This window comes from Mastigoproctus giganteus, chromosome 4, assembly GCF_048544385.1.
Source record: "Mastigoproctus giganteus isolate SK-2022 chromosome 4, ASM4854438v1, whole genome shotgun sequence".
Taxonomy (NCBI): Eukaryota; Metazoa; Arthropoda; class Arachnida; order Uropygi; family Thelyphonidae; genus Mastigoproctus; species Mastigoproctus giganteus.
This window is the reverse complement of record NC_143578.1, coordinates 43501551-43516918: the sequence shown is the minus strand read 5'-3', so window position 1 is coordinate 43516918 and position 15368 is coordinate 43501551. Positions and strand designations below refer to the sequence as shown.

The 15368-nt window shown below is 36.2% G+C and overlaps 1 protein-coding gene across 6 annotated transcripts in view; it reads left to right on the top strand.

The window, feature by feature from the left end:
- The window catches only part of LOC150086677 (synaptogenesis protein syg-2-like), a 416888-nt gene that overhangs the window by 373889 nt on the left and 27631 nt on the right, over positions 1–15368 (top strand). For 4 of the 6 annotated variants that reach the window (XM_090372685.1, XM_090372684.1, XM_090372683.1 and 1 more), the window contains one exon: positions 971–1086. The exons of the other annotated variants lie outside the window; for them this stretch is intronic. In XM_090372685.1, coding sequence (XP_090228811.1) covers positions 971–1086 — 116 coding nt within the window. The remainder of the gene's footprint in view (positions 1–970; positions 1087–15368) is intronic. 6 annotated transcript variants of the gene reach the window in all.

Here is a 15368-nt window from a genome sequence, read left to right as displayed (position 1 = left end):
TGTTTTGTTATCACATAAAACAATTTTGTAAATAGAATAAGGTTAATAGACCCATTGTTCAATATTTAGTACTGTATGTAACATTTCCTTAAAATACATGAAATATTTTTCACGAGAGACTTAGTTTTTCACTAATCCCTTCTCCCTTAAAATTGGCTATTGTTAAAGCAGTATCGTTGCCATATTTGATTTCAGAAACGTAAAATCTACAAGAATCACTCTGAATTTTAACAGAGAGCGAAAAAAATTTACTGGAAGAGGCCTATGCATATATCACTTTTATTTATATTATATTAAATATTTTAATAACAAAGCAGATTTTATTCACAGATAATGAGATAGCCCGACTTCCTTTCGCTTGGCAAAGTCAGATGTCACACCTTAAATTTGATGTGTCTTTAGTTTCTTTGACAGACATTAACGTGGCCATAATTTATAAATGACGTAGAAAACCGTTTGTTGATGTTGAGAATTATGTCTGCATGAAACACTCATTAGATTTTTTTATCTAATAGGAATTTGTCTTATACTAATGCAATAACCATTGTTTGTGTTTGGTTCCTGTAAAAATATTATTTTAAGCAAAACTCCTTCCTATACTATAATCACTATTCTACCGAATGAACTGATTCGATGTCCCACTGTATTCAGATAAGTCAGCATGGATTTTAACTTTCCTTTGTTTCTTTCTCTTTTCGTTTTCTCTCTCAGCATGCCCTTCCTTTACAAGCGGTAGTGAATGTAATTATCTCGGACGCATTACGCCATGACAGATCGAATTTGGATCTTTCACCGTCCGATGAACTTTAAGACGGCAAAACGAGTGAATGAAACCTGTATACAATGTTGAGTAGAAGAAATGAAATCCCAGTAAAGATACATTAAGTGTTTCCAGCGGATTGTTATGTGTAATGTGTATTTATGTTTTATGTGAAGGATTGTAGCAATGAACATCCTTTTCTTGTTACAGGTTATACGAACATCACGCGGAACGCTCTAGCAGAGAGGATATACGAAAATATTGGTGACAACAGTGATCATACATACGAAAATATAATTACGAGAGTCGCCTATAGAATAAAGGAGGTGGGATACTAATATTTCCTTCTTACTTTAATACTTTCCTAGCTTATTAATGCATGTGCAATCGCTAATCCCTTGCTTTATTCCCCTTTCAAATAATTTTAAACACCAAAGAGGGTGGGGATAAGAATTTTTGTACATTTTTGAACTCGTTTCTCCTAGCTGGGAGAACAAGAAGCCCTCTAGTGTCTAAATAACATAAATAACAATGTCTGCATAATAACAACCCTAATTATACATTAACTATATATTTTTCCACGGTCATGTTACACTGGAATGTATTAATCTTCCTAAATTTGAATTTGAATATTTTGTAACCTTTCCTTTGTCTAACTAACAGGATATTAATCCTCTGTGGAGTTGGTAAAAATAAATTTAGATTCACTATTTCAAGTGTTGGTTAATATACTAAAACCATCGTAATTAAAGGCTTCACTGTCAACAAACTTTAACTGTTTGTCGGAGCATTACCTGAGTCTTAACAGATTTAGACTCAGGGAAAGCCCAAACATAATTATGGGAGATGTTTAGATATGCTTCCAATTTAAAAAGTGATTCTAAGGATGACCTGAATATCACAGGGTCTATAACTAAGGATTCAGGAGCAGTGGACAGGAATAGAATTATACGACAAACAAAGAGTGAATTTGTTAGAAGGAAAATGGTGTTAAAAATCTGATAAACTATTTATGAATTTATGAGACTGTGACAAAAGAAACTGAATATACAAAAGTATAATTTAATATAGTATATTAAAAACGAATGAATGAAAATAAAATGAAACTGTGAAAAAAGAAATTAAATATACAAAAGGACTGTTTTAATATTTTATATTTAGAATTCAAGAAGGCCTTTCATGCTGTACCACGTGATCAACTTTTGTATAAATTGGTACTACTGCCACTTGTAGCAATGGATAAAAGTTGGCTTAATGTCAGAAGAAAAATGGTAGTTATAATTTGCTATTGCTGTGGCTGGATAATGGTGACTAGCTATCAGGGTTCAATACTGTACCCTTATTGTTGTTTCTGATATTTATTAATGAGAACAAGTTTCATTTCAAAGTTTTCTGAATACAAAGGTTGGTAGAGCAAGGCTGTGAACAACAGTAGCTAAGGTATCCTGCTTCCACAAGATCTAGATAAATTATTTAGTTAGCCAAAAAATGGCAAGTATATTACAACTTTGGTAATTATAAAGCTCTACATTTGGGTAATAGTGATCCTAGATTATCGACATGAAGTTCTCTCAGAAGTGTAGACTTGCTGCCAGGATACCACCTGGCTTTATCTATGATTGCAGGAATTTAGCTAGTAGGGCGAAGATGCAATTTTTATATTATATAAAGCATTAGTTAGTTAGAATTGAGTATTACATATAAGTTTGGAATGTATGCAATAACCCTTTTCAGGAAGAATGTGGATCTGCTAGAAAGGATGCAGCGAAGACCAAAACGATTGTTTACTGGCATAAAGAAGTATTCATACAGAGAGAGACAAAGAGAGACCTCAGTTTTGTGGGAAATCTGAGCGAATGAATAAAATGGTAATACGACATAAATTAAGGAAAGATAGTTGAAAACTAAAAGTAAAAAAAAAAAATTGTCAAACTAGAGACTTTATATAAACGTAAAGAAGGGCTGGAGAGATAACTGGATTAATTCAAGTGAATTTTAAAGGCTAATGATAAACAAGCCCGGCTTCTTTTATACTAATACTAATACTTTGTGGAGACAACACCGTACTATAATCATATTTGGCAAAGTCATTCTTGAAAACTTAATTGTAGCTAAACTGCTGCCTGCACAAATTTAAAACGATGCCCTCCCCTCTGTTTTGATGGCAAATGCCATCAAATCAGCTAAATATGAACAACATACAATAAATGCGAATTTGGTTACAAATATATTAACTAGCCACAGGCAGGACTGTCAGTAATATCCTGAGGCCCGAGTATGCAAAGTTATTTTCGGAAGCCTCTCACTTTTATAACTGTATTATAACAATGTAACAAACGTTTTTGGGACCCATTTCTGTGTTGGCTCGGGTACCCCGCATTCAGTGTACCTCTCTTTTATACAGTGCTGCTTTTCAGTACGAAAGAGCGTATTAAGAGAGAATCTGCCAGCCTAATACTCAAGAAGAAACATTTCCATTCTTAAAAATTGCAACATTTTCCCAAGCTGCGTGATAGCGACTTACAAAATGGTTATGCTGTTTTACGGTAAGCAATTAAATCGATGAAGAAAGCGCTAGTAAAAAGCATTTAGACAAAAGCGAAATCTTTTTTCAATATGCTCTGTTTAGTGATGGATACCTCTTCATCTTGGATGGCCATACTGACAGAATCAGCATTACTAGTTTAGGATTGAGATATTTAGAATTGTGCCGAAGCAACTAAGACCATGAAAAAAGTATTTTATATTTGTAAATTGCTTGCCTTTATGATCGGTTTGACCATTTTTCGGGATAAAAATCCCAATTTCTACGATTAAAAAAAAAGCAATCCCTGCGAAAAAATCGCATAAATGTAGTACTTTGAACTAATAATTCTAAAAGAATCAAAATACGAGTTGTTCGAATGTCGGATTCAGGCATCGCTACTCTTCCCAGAGTATCACTGTCTGAATGTTTCATTCGAACAGTTCTTGCTTTCATCTTTCAGATTTACTAGTTCAAATTAGTATATTTCAATATAATTAAAAATTCATAGTAATTAAAAGTTGTCATAACTTCTGACATTCCAGAGAATATCAATATACAGTTGAAGAATTTTTTTTTTTTTTTTGTAAATAAAGAAGAAAAAAGCATTTCTTCAACTGTATATTGATATTCTCTGGAATGTCAGAAGTTATGACAACTTTTAATTACTATGAATTTTTAATTATATTGAAATATACTAATTTGAACCAGTAAATCTGAAAGATGAAAGCAAGAACTAAAGAAGAAAAAAGTAACAACAAGCGGCCCCTGGCCAGAAACTGGCAAATCCGCTATGTACATACATACATACATATTATATTATGTACAATGATATACATAGAATCATGTTAATTACAATGTCATAAGTGTAATGAACATGTAACATGTTTAAACTGCAAATCATATCACGCAGCTCAGCTAATCCGAACTATCACAGGAACCACAAGACAGCAGTCTTTTTCTGTCCTAGGAAGAACGAAAACCGCACCCACTGGAGGTAGTGCTATACCAGCGGGTGCTAGCTAATCCCGTACCCACAGCTGCCCAAACTGGGGTACTAGCTAAAAAAAAAAAAAAAGTAGGTAGCAGGTGATATCAGTTTTAAGAGATATCGATAGACATTGCAGGTGTTGGGTTGGTTCCTTGTTGTTGATATGTTGATAGACTTGAGAAGAGTTGCTTTCTTTTGGTGAAAACAGCAGAGCAGAATTGTTGTAAAGGTGAGAACGATTGAGAATTTTCAGTCAGTGCCACTTCATTTCCTTCAGAGAAGTTGCTGACAGCAGCTTGTAGAGTAGATCTGTCGTAGTGGTACAGGTTGCAGCGATACAGAATGTGCGTCCAGGTTTCCTCAACACCACACAAGCAGAGATTGGTGTCAGACAAGCCAAATTGAAATAGTCTGGAGTTGATGGAGCGGTGCCCAGTAAGTATATACGATGTTGTTAGGCTGGGAGAAAACCATTGGCGGACGTTCTTGTTGAGAGGGAAGTTAACTGCAGGAACAAAAGAGCGGATTATTTCACCAGTAGAACTGGAATCCCATCGTGATGAAGAAACACTGTTAGAAAAAAGTCAGCAATGTACAAGAAGTCACTGTTCTGAAGAATTCACTGTTCAAAGTCACAGGAAGTCTCAAGGGAATTTTTTCCATCGAGAGGAGTACCACAGGGATCATCTCTTGGGCCTCTTTTATTCACCATCTTTATCAACGATCTTTATCATGTGGGTTTGATAAACATGTTAAACATGTTAAGATACTAATGTTTGCCGATGATCTGAAACTATATTCACGTATTAGCAGTCAAGATGATGCGGTTAACCTTCAGGCTGCTCTCAACTCTTTTGCTGATTGGGTTGCTTTGAATGGTTTGTAGGTTAATAATAGGAAATGCAGCTCTATTTCCTTTGCAGCTTCGAGGAAGGCGCCTCCGTAGCCAGGTGGGAAGGAGCAGCAGCAGTGCGTAGCACATGCTTCTTGATTATACCGGGTTCGAGCCCGTCACCACCAAATACGGAGGTGTGGAAAGGTCAGGGAATGACCACCGCATATTCCCGGAGCAATATGGCCTTAGTTGCTAATGCTCCTAAAAACCAAACATCAAACAAACAAACAAACAAGCTTCGAGGAAAACTAAGGCTTTAGTTAATGAATATTACATCAAGGAGATGCCGATTTCCAGAGTTGACGAAGTTAAAGATCTGGGAGTTACTTTTACCGCTACATGTGGGTTTGATAAACATGTTAGAAATATATTAAACCAAGCGAAAAAACAAATTGGCTTCATTAAACGGCAGACGTACAGATTTCAAGATCCTCAGTTCTCTGTGCTCCTATTCAAAACAACTACAGTATACTCCCTATACTGGAGTTTGCTTCTCCTATATGGAACCCACGCCATGCATACTTGATACAGCAAATAGAATCGCTCCTGATGAAATTTATCCACTATCTTTCCAGCCGTAACCCCATGTTTTACCACAGAATCTTCTACCGGAATCTCTGTTCCTACTTCAAGCTTCAATCTCTGGAAACTCGGCGAACTGTTCTTGATTTAAAACTGTTGTACCACATCTTCGCTGGTTCAACCTACCAGCCGGATCTTCTGTGCCATATTGACCTTCACGCTCCAGCGGTGGCTACTAGACAGAAGAATACATTCCACATCGGTAATTCTAGATTAGAGATATCTAGGAACTCCTTCAAAAGAATATTGGCACTCATGAACAAGTTTGACTTGGATATGGCTGTGAACAAGAAACAGTTTCACAAAACTATTTGGAGTAGGTTGTCTGATTGACGGATGAGTTCTGAGCTAAAGATGTCCTCATTAATTCGTGTGTGTGTGTCCTGCAGCAACCTGCTTTCGTGGCGCTGGACTTGACATCATGAATATCTTTTTTATTTTCGTGTATTGGACTTTTCCCGTTTGAAAATTAACTTTCATTGTACAAAGTGTATTAGTCTACTATTTATTTTTATGTTTTGTACAACCTTTGCTCTGTTATACACTTTAATTGGGCGAATGCCTGTTGTGTATATTATATGTTAAAAATAAAAATAAAATAAAATTCATTGCGACAGCGTATCGCTGATTGGTTGGAGAACCGCCAAATAAATTTAAATTACCCAAACTGCTTCTTTTTTTCTAAGCCGATGAACAAGTGAAAAGACAAACTGTGTTTACTTCTTTGCTAAAAGCAAAATATTGACTACACAACGAAAGTGGTATCTTTATTGCAATACTGCAGATTCTACAAAGCATTCTTAGTAATCTATATTAAATTTAGAACAAATTGTTTCATGGTAAGGAAATATATATATAGCTATCTGACAAATTTTGCATATCATTATTGCATCACTATACATGGTCATATTAGGAATCCCTTCGCAATGACTTGTCTTACTCTTAAATAATGATGCATCTATGCAAACTTTATTATAGCGACGTCCAAAAACGATGCTGCGTAAAACTTATCAAATAACCGTACATTTTCCTGCAGAATGAAGCTATTTTCTCTAAATTTAATACTGATTACAACTTCCTATACGAATTGGCGTATTTTATACTGTGTAATCATATCACAACTGGATTATCCATTTTTATGCTTTAGTGCGCCTGGTCTCCCACTAATAAAGTAACAATCGTTTCCAAAAAGACATCATCTGGGTGATGATGCTATTGAGAATTAGTAACCTTTGAGATGGGTGCTTTTCAGAAACAATTATGTCCTTCTCCTTATAGCGGATGTGATACTTATTCGAAGTTTAAGAGTAACGTAACTCGTGAAGCGATTCACAATATGTGATGTATAAGATACCATCTGTGCGAACTTAGGTTTGACTTGTAGCCACGTACAAGATGCATTGAAAAAGTTTTCCGATAACTAGTGCTTTATTTAAATCTAACATTTATCTTTCCTATCCAAAATAGAGTTAAAAAGATTTTCATGATATTCTCTTATTCATTAAGTGAAAAATATGGTCAGTCTATGCAGAATGGTATGCATTACTAAAACTGGTTAGGCTGGGCTGGTTGAGGAGCATTAGCAACTAAGGCCATATTGCTCCGGGGATATGCGGTGATCATTCAGTGACCTTTCCGCATCCTCCGTATTTGGTGGTCACGGGCTTGAACCCCGGTCTAATCAAGAAGCGTGTGCTACGCACTGCCGCTCCTGCCCACCTGGCTACGGAGGCGCCTATATTACTAAAGCAACGTATACTCTAGTGAAGCCAATCTGTAACGTAGTTCTTTGGGCATAACAGATAGAGAGAACTGGATCTTCCGTTTATTAAGAAAGAGAATATATAAAGAAAAGACAGATTATGTTTTCCCTTTGTTAAAATGAATATGCTTTGTGAATCCTTCTGATACATACCACTGATGCTTTAAAATGAACGATTGATATAATTAATGTAATCCCCCCCGCGTCATTTTTTCTAGCATTGAGGATGTCCAGAGGTGCCCTTCACTCATGCAAATAAAATTATTTTGAGCAGTACGAAATTCCTGTGTGGAAAGAAATTGAGAGAACTGTATTCGTATGCATTATATTACTTAAATCATAAAATATCATCACATGAAATACTAATAACAACATCAGGATATATATGCATAGAAATGGAGTCGAATTACTGTAGTCTATGAAAGTAATAAGCACTACCCTGGTGCCACTGAAAACGTACCGCGCTATTTGCCTTGTAGCAATTTCCCAAATTAAAATATATATAAGAAATAAATATAAAAATGTCATTAGCTCATTGGTCGATTGACTCGAAATCATTAATGTTTCATAAAAAGTTTTAAAAAATGGCTTATCGTAGCTAAAGAGCTTGTTTAACTAGTCTTAACTTTCTTTCTAAAGAAAAGTTCGCTTTAATTTCACAAAGATGTACTACAGAACAAAGAATCAAATAGGTCAAAACAAAAGAAGCCAATTGGCCAGGTAGACATCATAGCTAACGTTCTGAGTCTATTTTGTATTTAAATCACGGGGCACGACTTATCTTCATTATAATCGGTCAATTAAATAATTTCATTAAAAATATTTTAAATTTGCCAAAAACTACAAAATTATAAAAGTCCTTATATTTCAAAAAAATAAGTTAGGTGAGGTACACATTGCATTACATTTCAAGTGCGTTCAATTGTTTCTTATATTGCACCTTTTTTTTTCATTTTCTGCGCTTAATGTACGTGACAAATAAATAATTATATAAAAAATGAACTGTTTTCACTTCTCTCATGTACCTCAAAACGTAACATAAACACTCACTTTTAGAACTGTACTTTACACATTTCCTCCAGAATTTTGACAAAAATTAAAATACAGCACGTATTTCAGACCTCACCGATTAGTAAAATAAAACAGTGCCATTTTTTTCTAGCATTGTTTAATAAATCGATAACAACAGAACCAGTTCTTCAAAAAGCAACCACCTTCGTATGCGCAATGCTTAAACCGAGAATTTTTCGTTTTGCGCACTCCTGTTTTCCATTTTCATGTTTTTTTTTTTTTTTATGAAAACCCCAAACACGAGAAGTATTAGAACCTATAGTACTTAGTACCGTGCTTGTATTGGAGATTGAGAAGACAAAATAAGATTTTGTTGACATTAGACTTGAACATCTGCAGACTGTAATTTTCAGGAAATACGTATGAAGGAAGGTTGTTCCAGAAAATGGCAGTTGAATGAATAAACGAGGAAGATGAAAACTTGGTTCTGTGAGTTTGAAATTAGACAGTAAATGGATGTTGGCTGGCTGGTGGCGGCACGTGTTCGGGCTGTTTTGAAAGAGAGAGCGGAAATTATAGAAGCCAATTCGGAAGAACAGTGCCTATGGAAGTCTCTGTAGAAACGACATGCAGCAGAAACAGTACGTCTATGACACAGCGAGTGGAAAGACTGTTAGAGATGAGTCATTAGTTAGTCTAACTGCCCTCTTCGGAATGGAATCAAGAAGCCTGAGAGAGGTTTTGGGGGCACCACCCCAGATGTGGGAACAATATTCCATGGTGGGGCGGTTTTGTGATTTGTACAGAGTGAACAGCTGTTTGGAAGAAAAGTAACGCCGAGAGCGAAAGAGAAAACCAAGTTTTTTAGATGAAGAGGAAGCAATATTCGTAATATGCTTGTGCCAAGAGAGATTAGAAGTCAGGGTAATCCCCAAAAGAGATATATAATTTTGCCTAGAAATCGGAGTGTCACCAAAGATAAGCATAGGAGCAGAAGAATCCTTTTAGCGAGATATAAGACAAGACTGAGTTTTAGAAGGATTGAAATCAACTAAGTTGTCTTTGCCCCACTGGAGAATTACCTGTAGATCGGCATTTAAGGAATTGGTAGTGGATATTCGAAAAGTTGAAGTTGATTGAGAAGACAAAGTTTCTCAAAATGGAAAGTGAAATGCAATGTGCTATCATCGGCAAAACTATGGATAGGATTTCCAGTCAATAGAAGAAGGTCATTAATATACAAGAGGAAAAGAGTGGGGGAAAGAACTGAACCTTGGGGGACACCAGCATTAGTGGAGAAATCAGAAGACAGAGAGCCATCTACCATCACCCTCAGTGAGCAATCAGAGAGAAACTGGATAACCAATTGCAAAAAACAGTTGGCAAACCATAAGATGGAAGCTTGTTTAGAAGACCTTTATGCAAACACGATCGAAAACCTTTGAGATGTCAAGAACAACTGCTTGTGTTTCACCGAACTTTTCCATTGAATTTGTCCATAAATGAGTAAAATAAACCAGAATATCACCAGTGGATCGACACTGACGGAATCCATACTGGCGATCGTTGATCAGACGGAAGGTTTCTAGGTAGTTTAAGAGTTGACGGTTAATTGATTTCTCCATTACTTTAGAAAGAGTAGAAGTAATTGCAATGGGACGATAACTGGATGGGACAGATTTGTCACCCTTTTTAGGAACTGGCTGGATATGAACAAATTTCCAAGCAAAAGGAAAAACACCTTTGGAATAAGAAAGAGAAAAAAGGCGGCAAAGTTCAGGAGTTTTGAGAACAAGTGGAGAAATACCACCCTGGAGCTTTCTTAGAATCAAGATTCGTCAAAATCCTTCTGACATCATTTTGACGGAAGACCACAGGAGGCATTGAATGGAGCGTGCTAGGAATGGTGGGAGGTGTTTTACCAAGATCATTAATACGTGCGTTAGAAGTAAAATGGGTTGCTAGCAGGTCAGCTTTATCCTTGGCCGAAATGACAACAGAACCATCTGGTTTTGACAGATGGTGGGAGTAGAGATGGGCAAAAGTTGCGGCCAATAACTTTGGCACGAGACCAGAATGCTCGGCTACCATTAGGGCAAGAAGCAAGTTTTCTACTCTTAGCCTGTTCAAAATCTAGTTTGGACTGATTAATAACTGCTTTACAATTGTTGCGAGCTTTGGTGTAGGCGCAAAATGAAACTGAAGAATTGAAACAAACCAATTACAATATGCAACGTTCTTCTCTTGAACAGCCTTCGCACATTTATTGAAAAACCAAGGTTTAGATAAAGGACGAGATTTTAAGATGGAGTGTGGAATAAAGGATTCCATTTTTACAAGAATAATTTCATTGACACGATCTGAGCAAATGTTGACATCACAAGTTTTGAAACAGTAATCTGACCAAGGAAAAGAAGAAAATAAATCTCGCAGGTCATTCCATTTTGCATTTTTGTAATGCCAAACAACACAAGGTTGGAATTGCCATGAGATAAAGGCTCCATTGGAGAAGAGCCAATTACCAAGTTGTGATCTGAGGTGCCTAAAGGACCACTCACTTCAATAGAAGTGAATTGTGAGAAAAAGATCAAGCGTGTTGCCTGTATGTTTAGGATTGTCCGGTAGTCTTGTAGGTAAATGAACAATCTGTGCAAGGTCATTAGTAATTGCTAAAGCCTTAGCATCTCGACCAGCTTGGTCGGTGTGACTAGAAAACGGAATCCAGCTGGAGTTGTAAACATTAAAATCTCCAAGGAAAATTACCTCACTGTAGGGAAAGTTGGACTGGAGAAAGTCAAGTTGCAAAGCGAGGATGTCAAAGAGTTCCAAGTGATTAGTGGAGTTGGGAGAACGGTAGAGACAACATATGAATTTGACACAATGAGGTAGAGAGATTTTAGGTCAGAGAAGATTGAGAAGAGGAGATTCCAAATTACCAAGTCTCTGACAGGGAATATCGGAACGGACATATGCACAAGAACGGACATATGCACTCTGAGGCGAAAGGAATCAAACAGCGAATAATTTGGGCAACTGAGATGAGCAGTAGTTGAATCAATTGATTACTGTCCAACTTCAAACTCACAGAACCAACTTTTCATCTTCCTCGTTTATTTATTCAACTGCCGTTTTCTGGAACAACCTTCCTGCATAAGTATTTTCTGAAAATTACAGTCTGCAGATGTTCAAGTCTAATGTGAACAACTATCTTCTTTTGTCTTCTCAATCTCTAACCGAAGCACGGTACTAAGTACTATAGGTTCTAGTACCTCTCGTGTTTGGGGTTTTCATAAAAAAAAAAAAAAACTGAGATTCTGTCAGAAAAAGTACATGGGGTTTGGCGGACTGCAAGTGGAAATGGACGTCGTTGAGATTAGAATTGAGACCACGTATATTTGTGAAATAATACTAGGAAGTGTTTGGGAGGTTTAGATCTTTTCGCAGATAAGCTTATTCTATTAGTTTTACAATTCATGGTGTATTCAATAGTAATAAAAAGTGAAGGACATGCTGTATGAAGTAATGCAATTTTTGGATATGTCGTACACATGTTAAGAATAAATCCAGATCCATGACAGACGTGGCCTCGACAATGCCCCTCGCATACACACTACTTGGACTCCCTCTAGTCACTATCTGACAGAGTATAGGTAGCAAGATTATACACTAGCTGATCCGGAAGCCTCCTAAAGAGCTACCAATAGTTTCGGTCCGTTGTACTAACTAGCGGCCGGCCTGCGAACACCGTTTTAGAGCTGTACCCTCGAAATGTAAGGAAGATTGGATCTCGCTATGATGTTCATCATAACCTCAAAAGTCATCAGTTATACTGCATGATGGAAGAGATGGGAAAGGGTTGATCGGAACTTAGCTCTGGAGACTAAACATGGGTTCCACCACTTCAAGCCTCCAATAAGCAAAGTGGTGGTATTGCACCGGTTGATGAGAGTCATCTAGCACCTAGTATTGCCTGGTAACACAGAGAGGCGGCATTCCTCCATGTGGTGTGGGGGCCACATGGAGGAATCACATGGAGGAATTACAGCTTGTCTGGCATATCTGAGAGAATGTCTGTGACAACCTTAAGTACCAAAGTATGACAAGATTGACAAGAGCTCGAACTGAAGCTCGAATAAAAGACCTCAAAATTAAAAATACCTACATGTAATTCTTGAAGAGGGTCCCCACGAGGTATGGGCCCCCAGGTGCGGATATCCTGGACGTAGCACCACTGTAGTTACGTCCCTAGTCCACTGGGAATCTAGGCGAGACTCGCACTGTGGTTCAGTTAGTCTCTGGCGAGAGTTGCAAAAGTTTCTCTCCGGAAATTCAGCTTTTTCATCAGCAAAACAGGCAAACCGACCACTTGATAAAAGCAGCAGTTTACAGATGTAGACACCGAAGTCTCATGTCCTTAACTGCCTTGGCGCAAAATCAACCAAGGAAAAATTTTATTTCATAATAATATTTCGAATTCTGTAAACATGAGCTTCCTTGACGTTGTTTGAAGTAAATTATTCTCTGCATTAAAGTGTATTGGCTGACTTTCAATGCAACAATGACCGAAATTTGTTTTATGTGTAGCATACTTCATAAGCTGTACTGGGGTGATCAGGTGAAAACGGTTGAAATTAAAATAAAATAGAATTATCATTAATTTTCGAAAATAACCCGAAAATGATTAGAAACGCCACCTGTCCTTATGTAGATATGAAATGTACAAAATGTGAAGGATTCCGAATCATGGTACCAACTTCTATAATGTTGGAAAAATTTTAGGGGATTTTACATTATGTGAAGGTCTAACATGGAACCTATTTTCCTCTACAGTACTAGTTTGAAAAACAAAGATATTGGTAAAAGTATTAAATCATCATGACTCCGATTTAACAGAAATTATTATCTAAAATATAATTCTGAAAATCTGGCACATTTACTTGTTATATTAAAGCAATATATTTAAAAATTGATGAACTGATTAAATCGGATCAATTTAGCGGTCTTTAGCAGTGTAAAAAATCGGTATATTGTGTAATTCGCTTACTAAGAGAAAACTAGGAAACATTTTATTAGAAACTTTATGAAAACACCCATAATTCCTACACGCTATGGGGAAACCCATATCCACTTCTATATACTAATATATTTAATAACAGAAAAAATCAATAGATATTAAAAACAAGAGATATATGTATAGCTGTATATGAAATCTATGAAAATTATTTAAACAATATGAGGACTGCAATTCTCGCAAAATATATCAGAATCAGATAGATATCATGCAGCCATATTTGCATGGTACTAGATGCGTCACAATTTGGGCCACACGCTTGTAGTAGAAATATCATCTGTGAATACAACTGGATGTTCTATTTACCACTTTCCTCTCGAAATCTGTTTTTGTTCATTATTTGATGCATATTTCTGACGCTGCACCATTTTTTTTTCTTTTTTTTTTCTCACTAGCAATATTAATCACAGATCAGATTTTTAACCCTTTCTGGCAATAACTTGAGCAGGTTATTTAGCTGAAATCTATTTCCATCTAAATTATGTATTCGTCGAGAAGGATTGTAATTCAATTATATTTTTTATGAAACCTTCCTGAAGAAGTACAAAATATTTCTGACCTTCTTTGCGCCTTCCTTTGACTCTATTAGTTAAGAATTGTTCAGCCAGACGAAATGAAAGTTAAGAATATCTTTCCAAAAATAGTTGAACTAGTCATAGCAAGCCTCCTATTTGTCATCACTGAATTGAAATACATTTTTGATTTCTAAGTACAACAGTAAATTCTCAATGCTAGATAGTGGTGAAAATATACTTTTCTCATGCTTATTTTATATATTCAACTTTGTTTCTCCAACTTTTGGACCTCTAAATTTTCCTACCCAACTTTCCTTTCTTTTAACTACCAGCACATAACCTGGATAAATGGATTGAACAGACCTCCCACCATTATCTGCACTGTCTTTCGCTACATTTCCAATATTCTATTCTTTCCACATTCCTGTTAAGTTTTTTTTTAATAAACGATGCCCTCCAAAATATATTGAGACACTTCGCCTCTGTGAAGCAATGATTAATTTCAGAGGTTACATGCTAGGTCGATTATCAGTGCCAGTTAAAAATAGGATATAAAAGGCATACAAACTGAACGAAAGATAAGTGGAAAAATAAACGAGAAAAGCACCTAGATTAAATATTAAATATTGTATCAATAAAAGGTTCGCTAAAACATTCAGGTGTCCGATACTCTTGGCGCAATATAGTGTATGCTAATCATTAGAGATTATGAGACTTCCAACTTGCCCATTACTGGCAATCCTATATGTTTCTAGCTATGAGAAAACACCGGAGTAGCACATTTGATTGTCTTTTTTTTTTTTAATTTCTATACAGCCGGCTATAGAATGAAGAGTAATTTTAATGTAGTGTCAAAGTATTCATTTTAAAATATATTTGACTTGCGTCATGCCAACTTCTTACAAGGATTTTATCAGATTTCGGAGAAAAATTCTTTTTATACCCCTAGTATTTATATATAGCATGTTTTCCCACATAATTACGCCATCTAGAAACGTTATCCTTTCTAACGCATTGGTACTTTTTCTGATAAAACATTAAACTTGAGAATTGAATACTTTACGAACGTTTCTTCTTCAAGAAGCAAATCTGATATATCTGACTCTCTCTGATCGATTTCTCTCTCTCTCTTTGTAAACACCTGCTTACTAGGCCAAAGCGATGACAACAACTGATCATTTAAAACCCATTTATCTTCGTCAGCAATAAGTTATTTGACAGATTAAACCAGACAACCCCTTTCTAACACGGCACCAA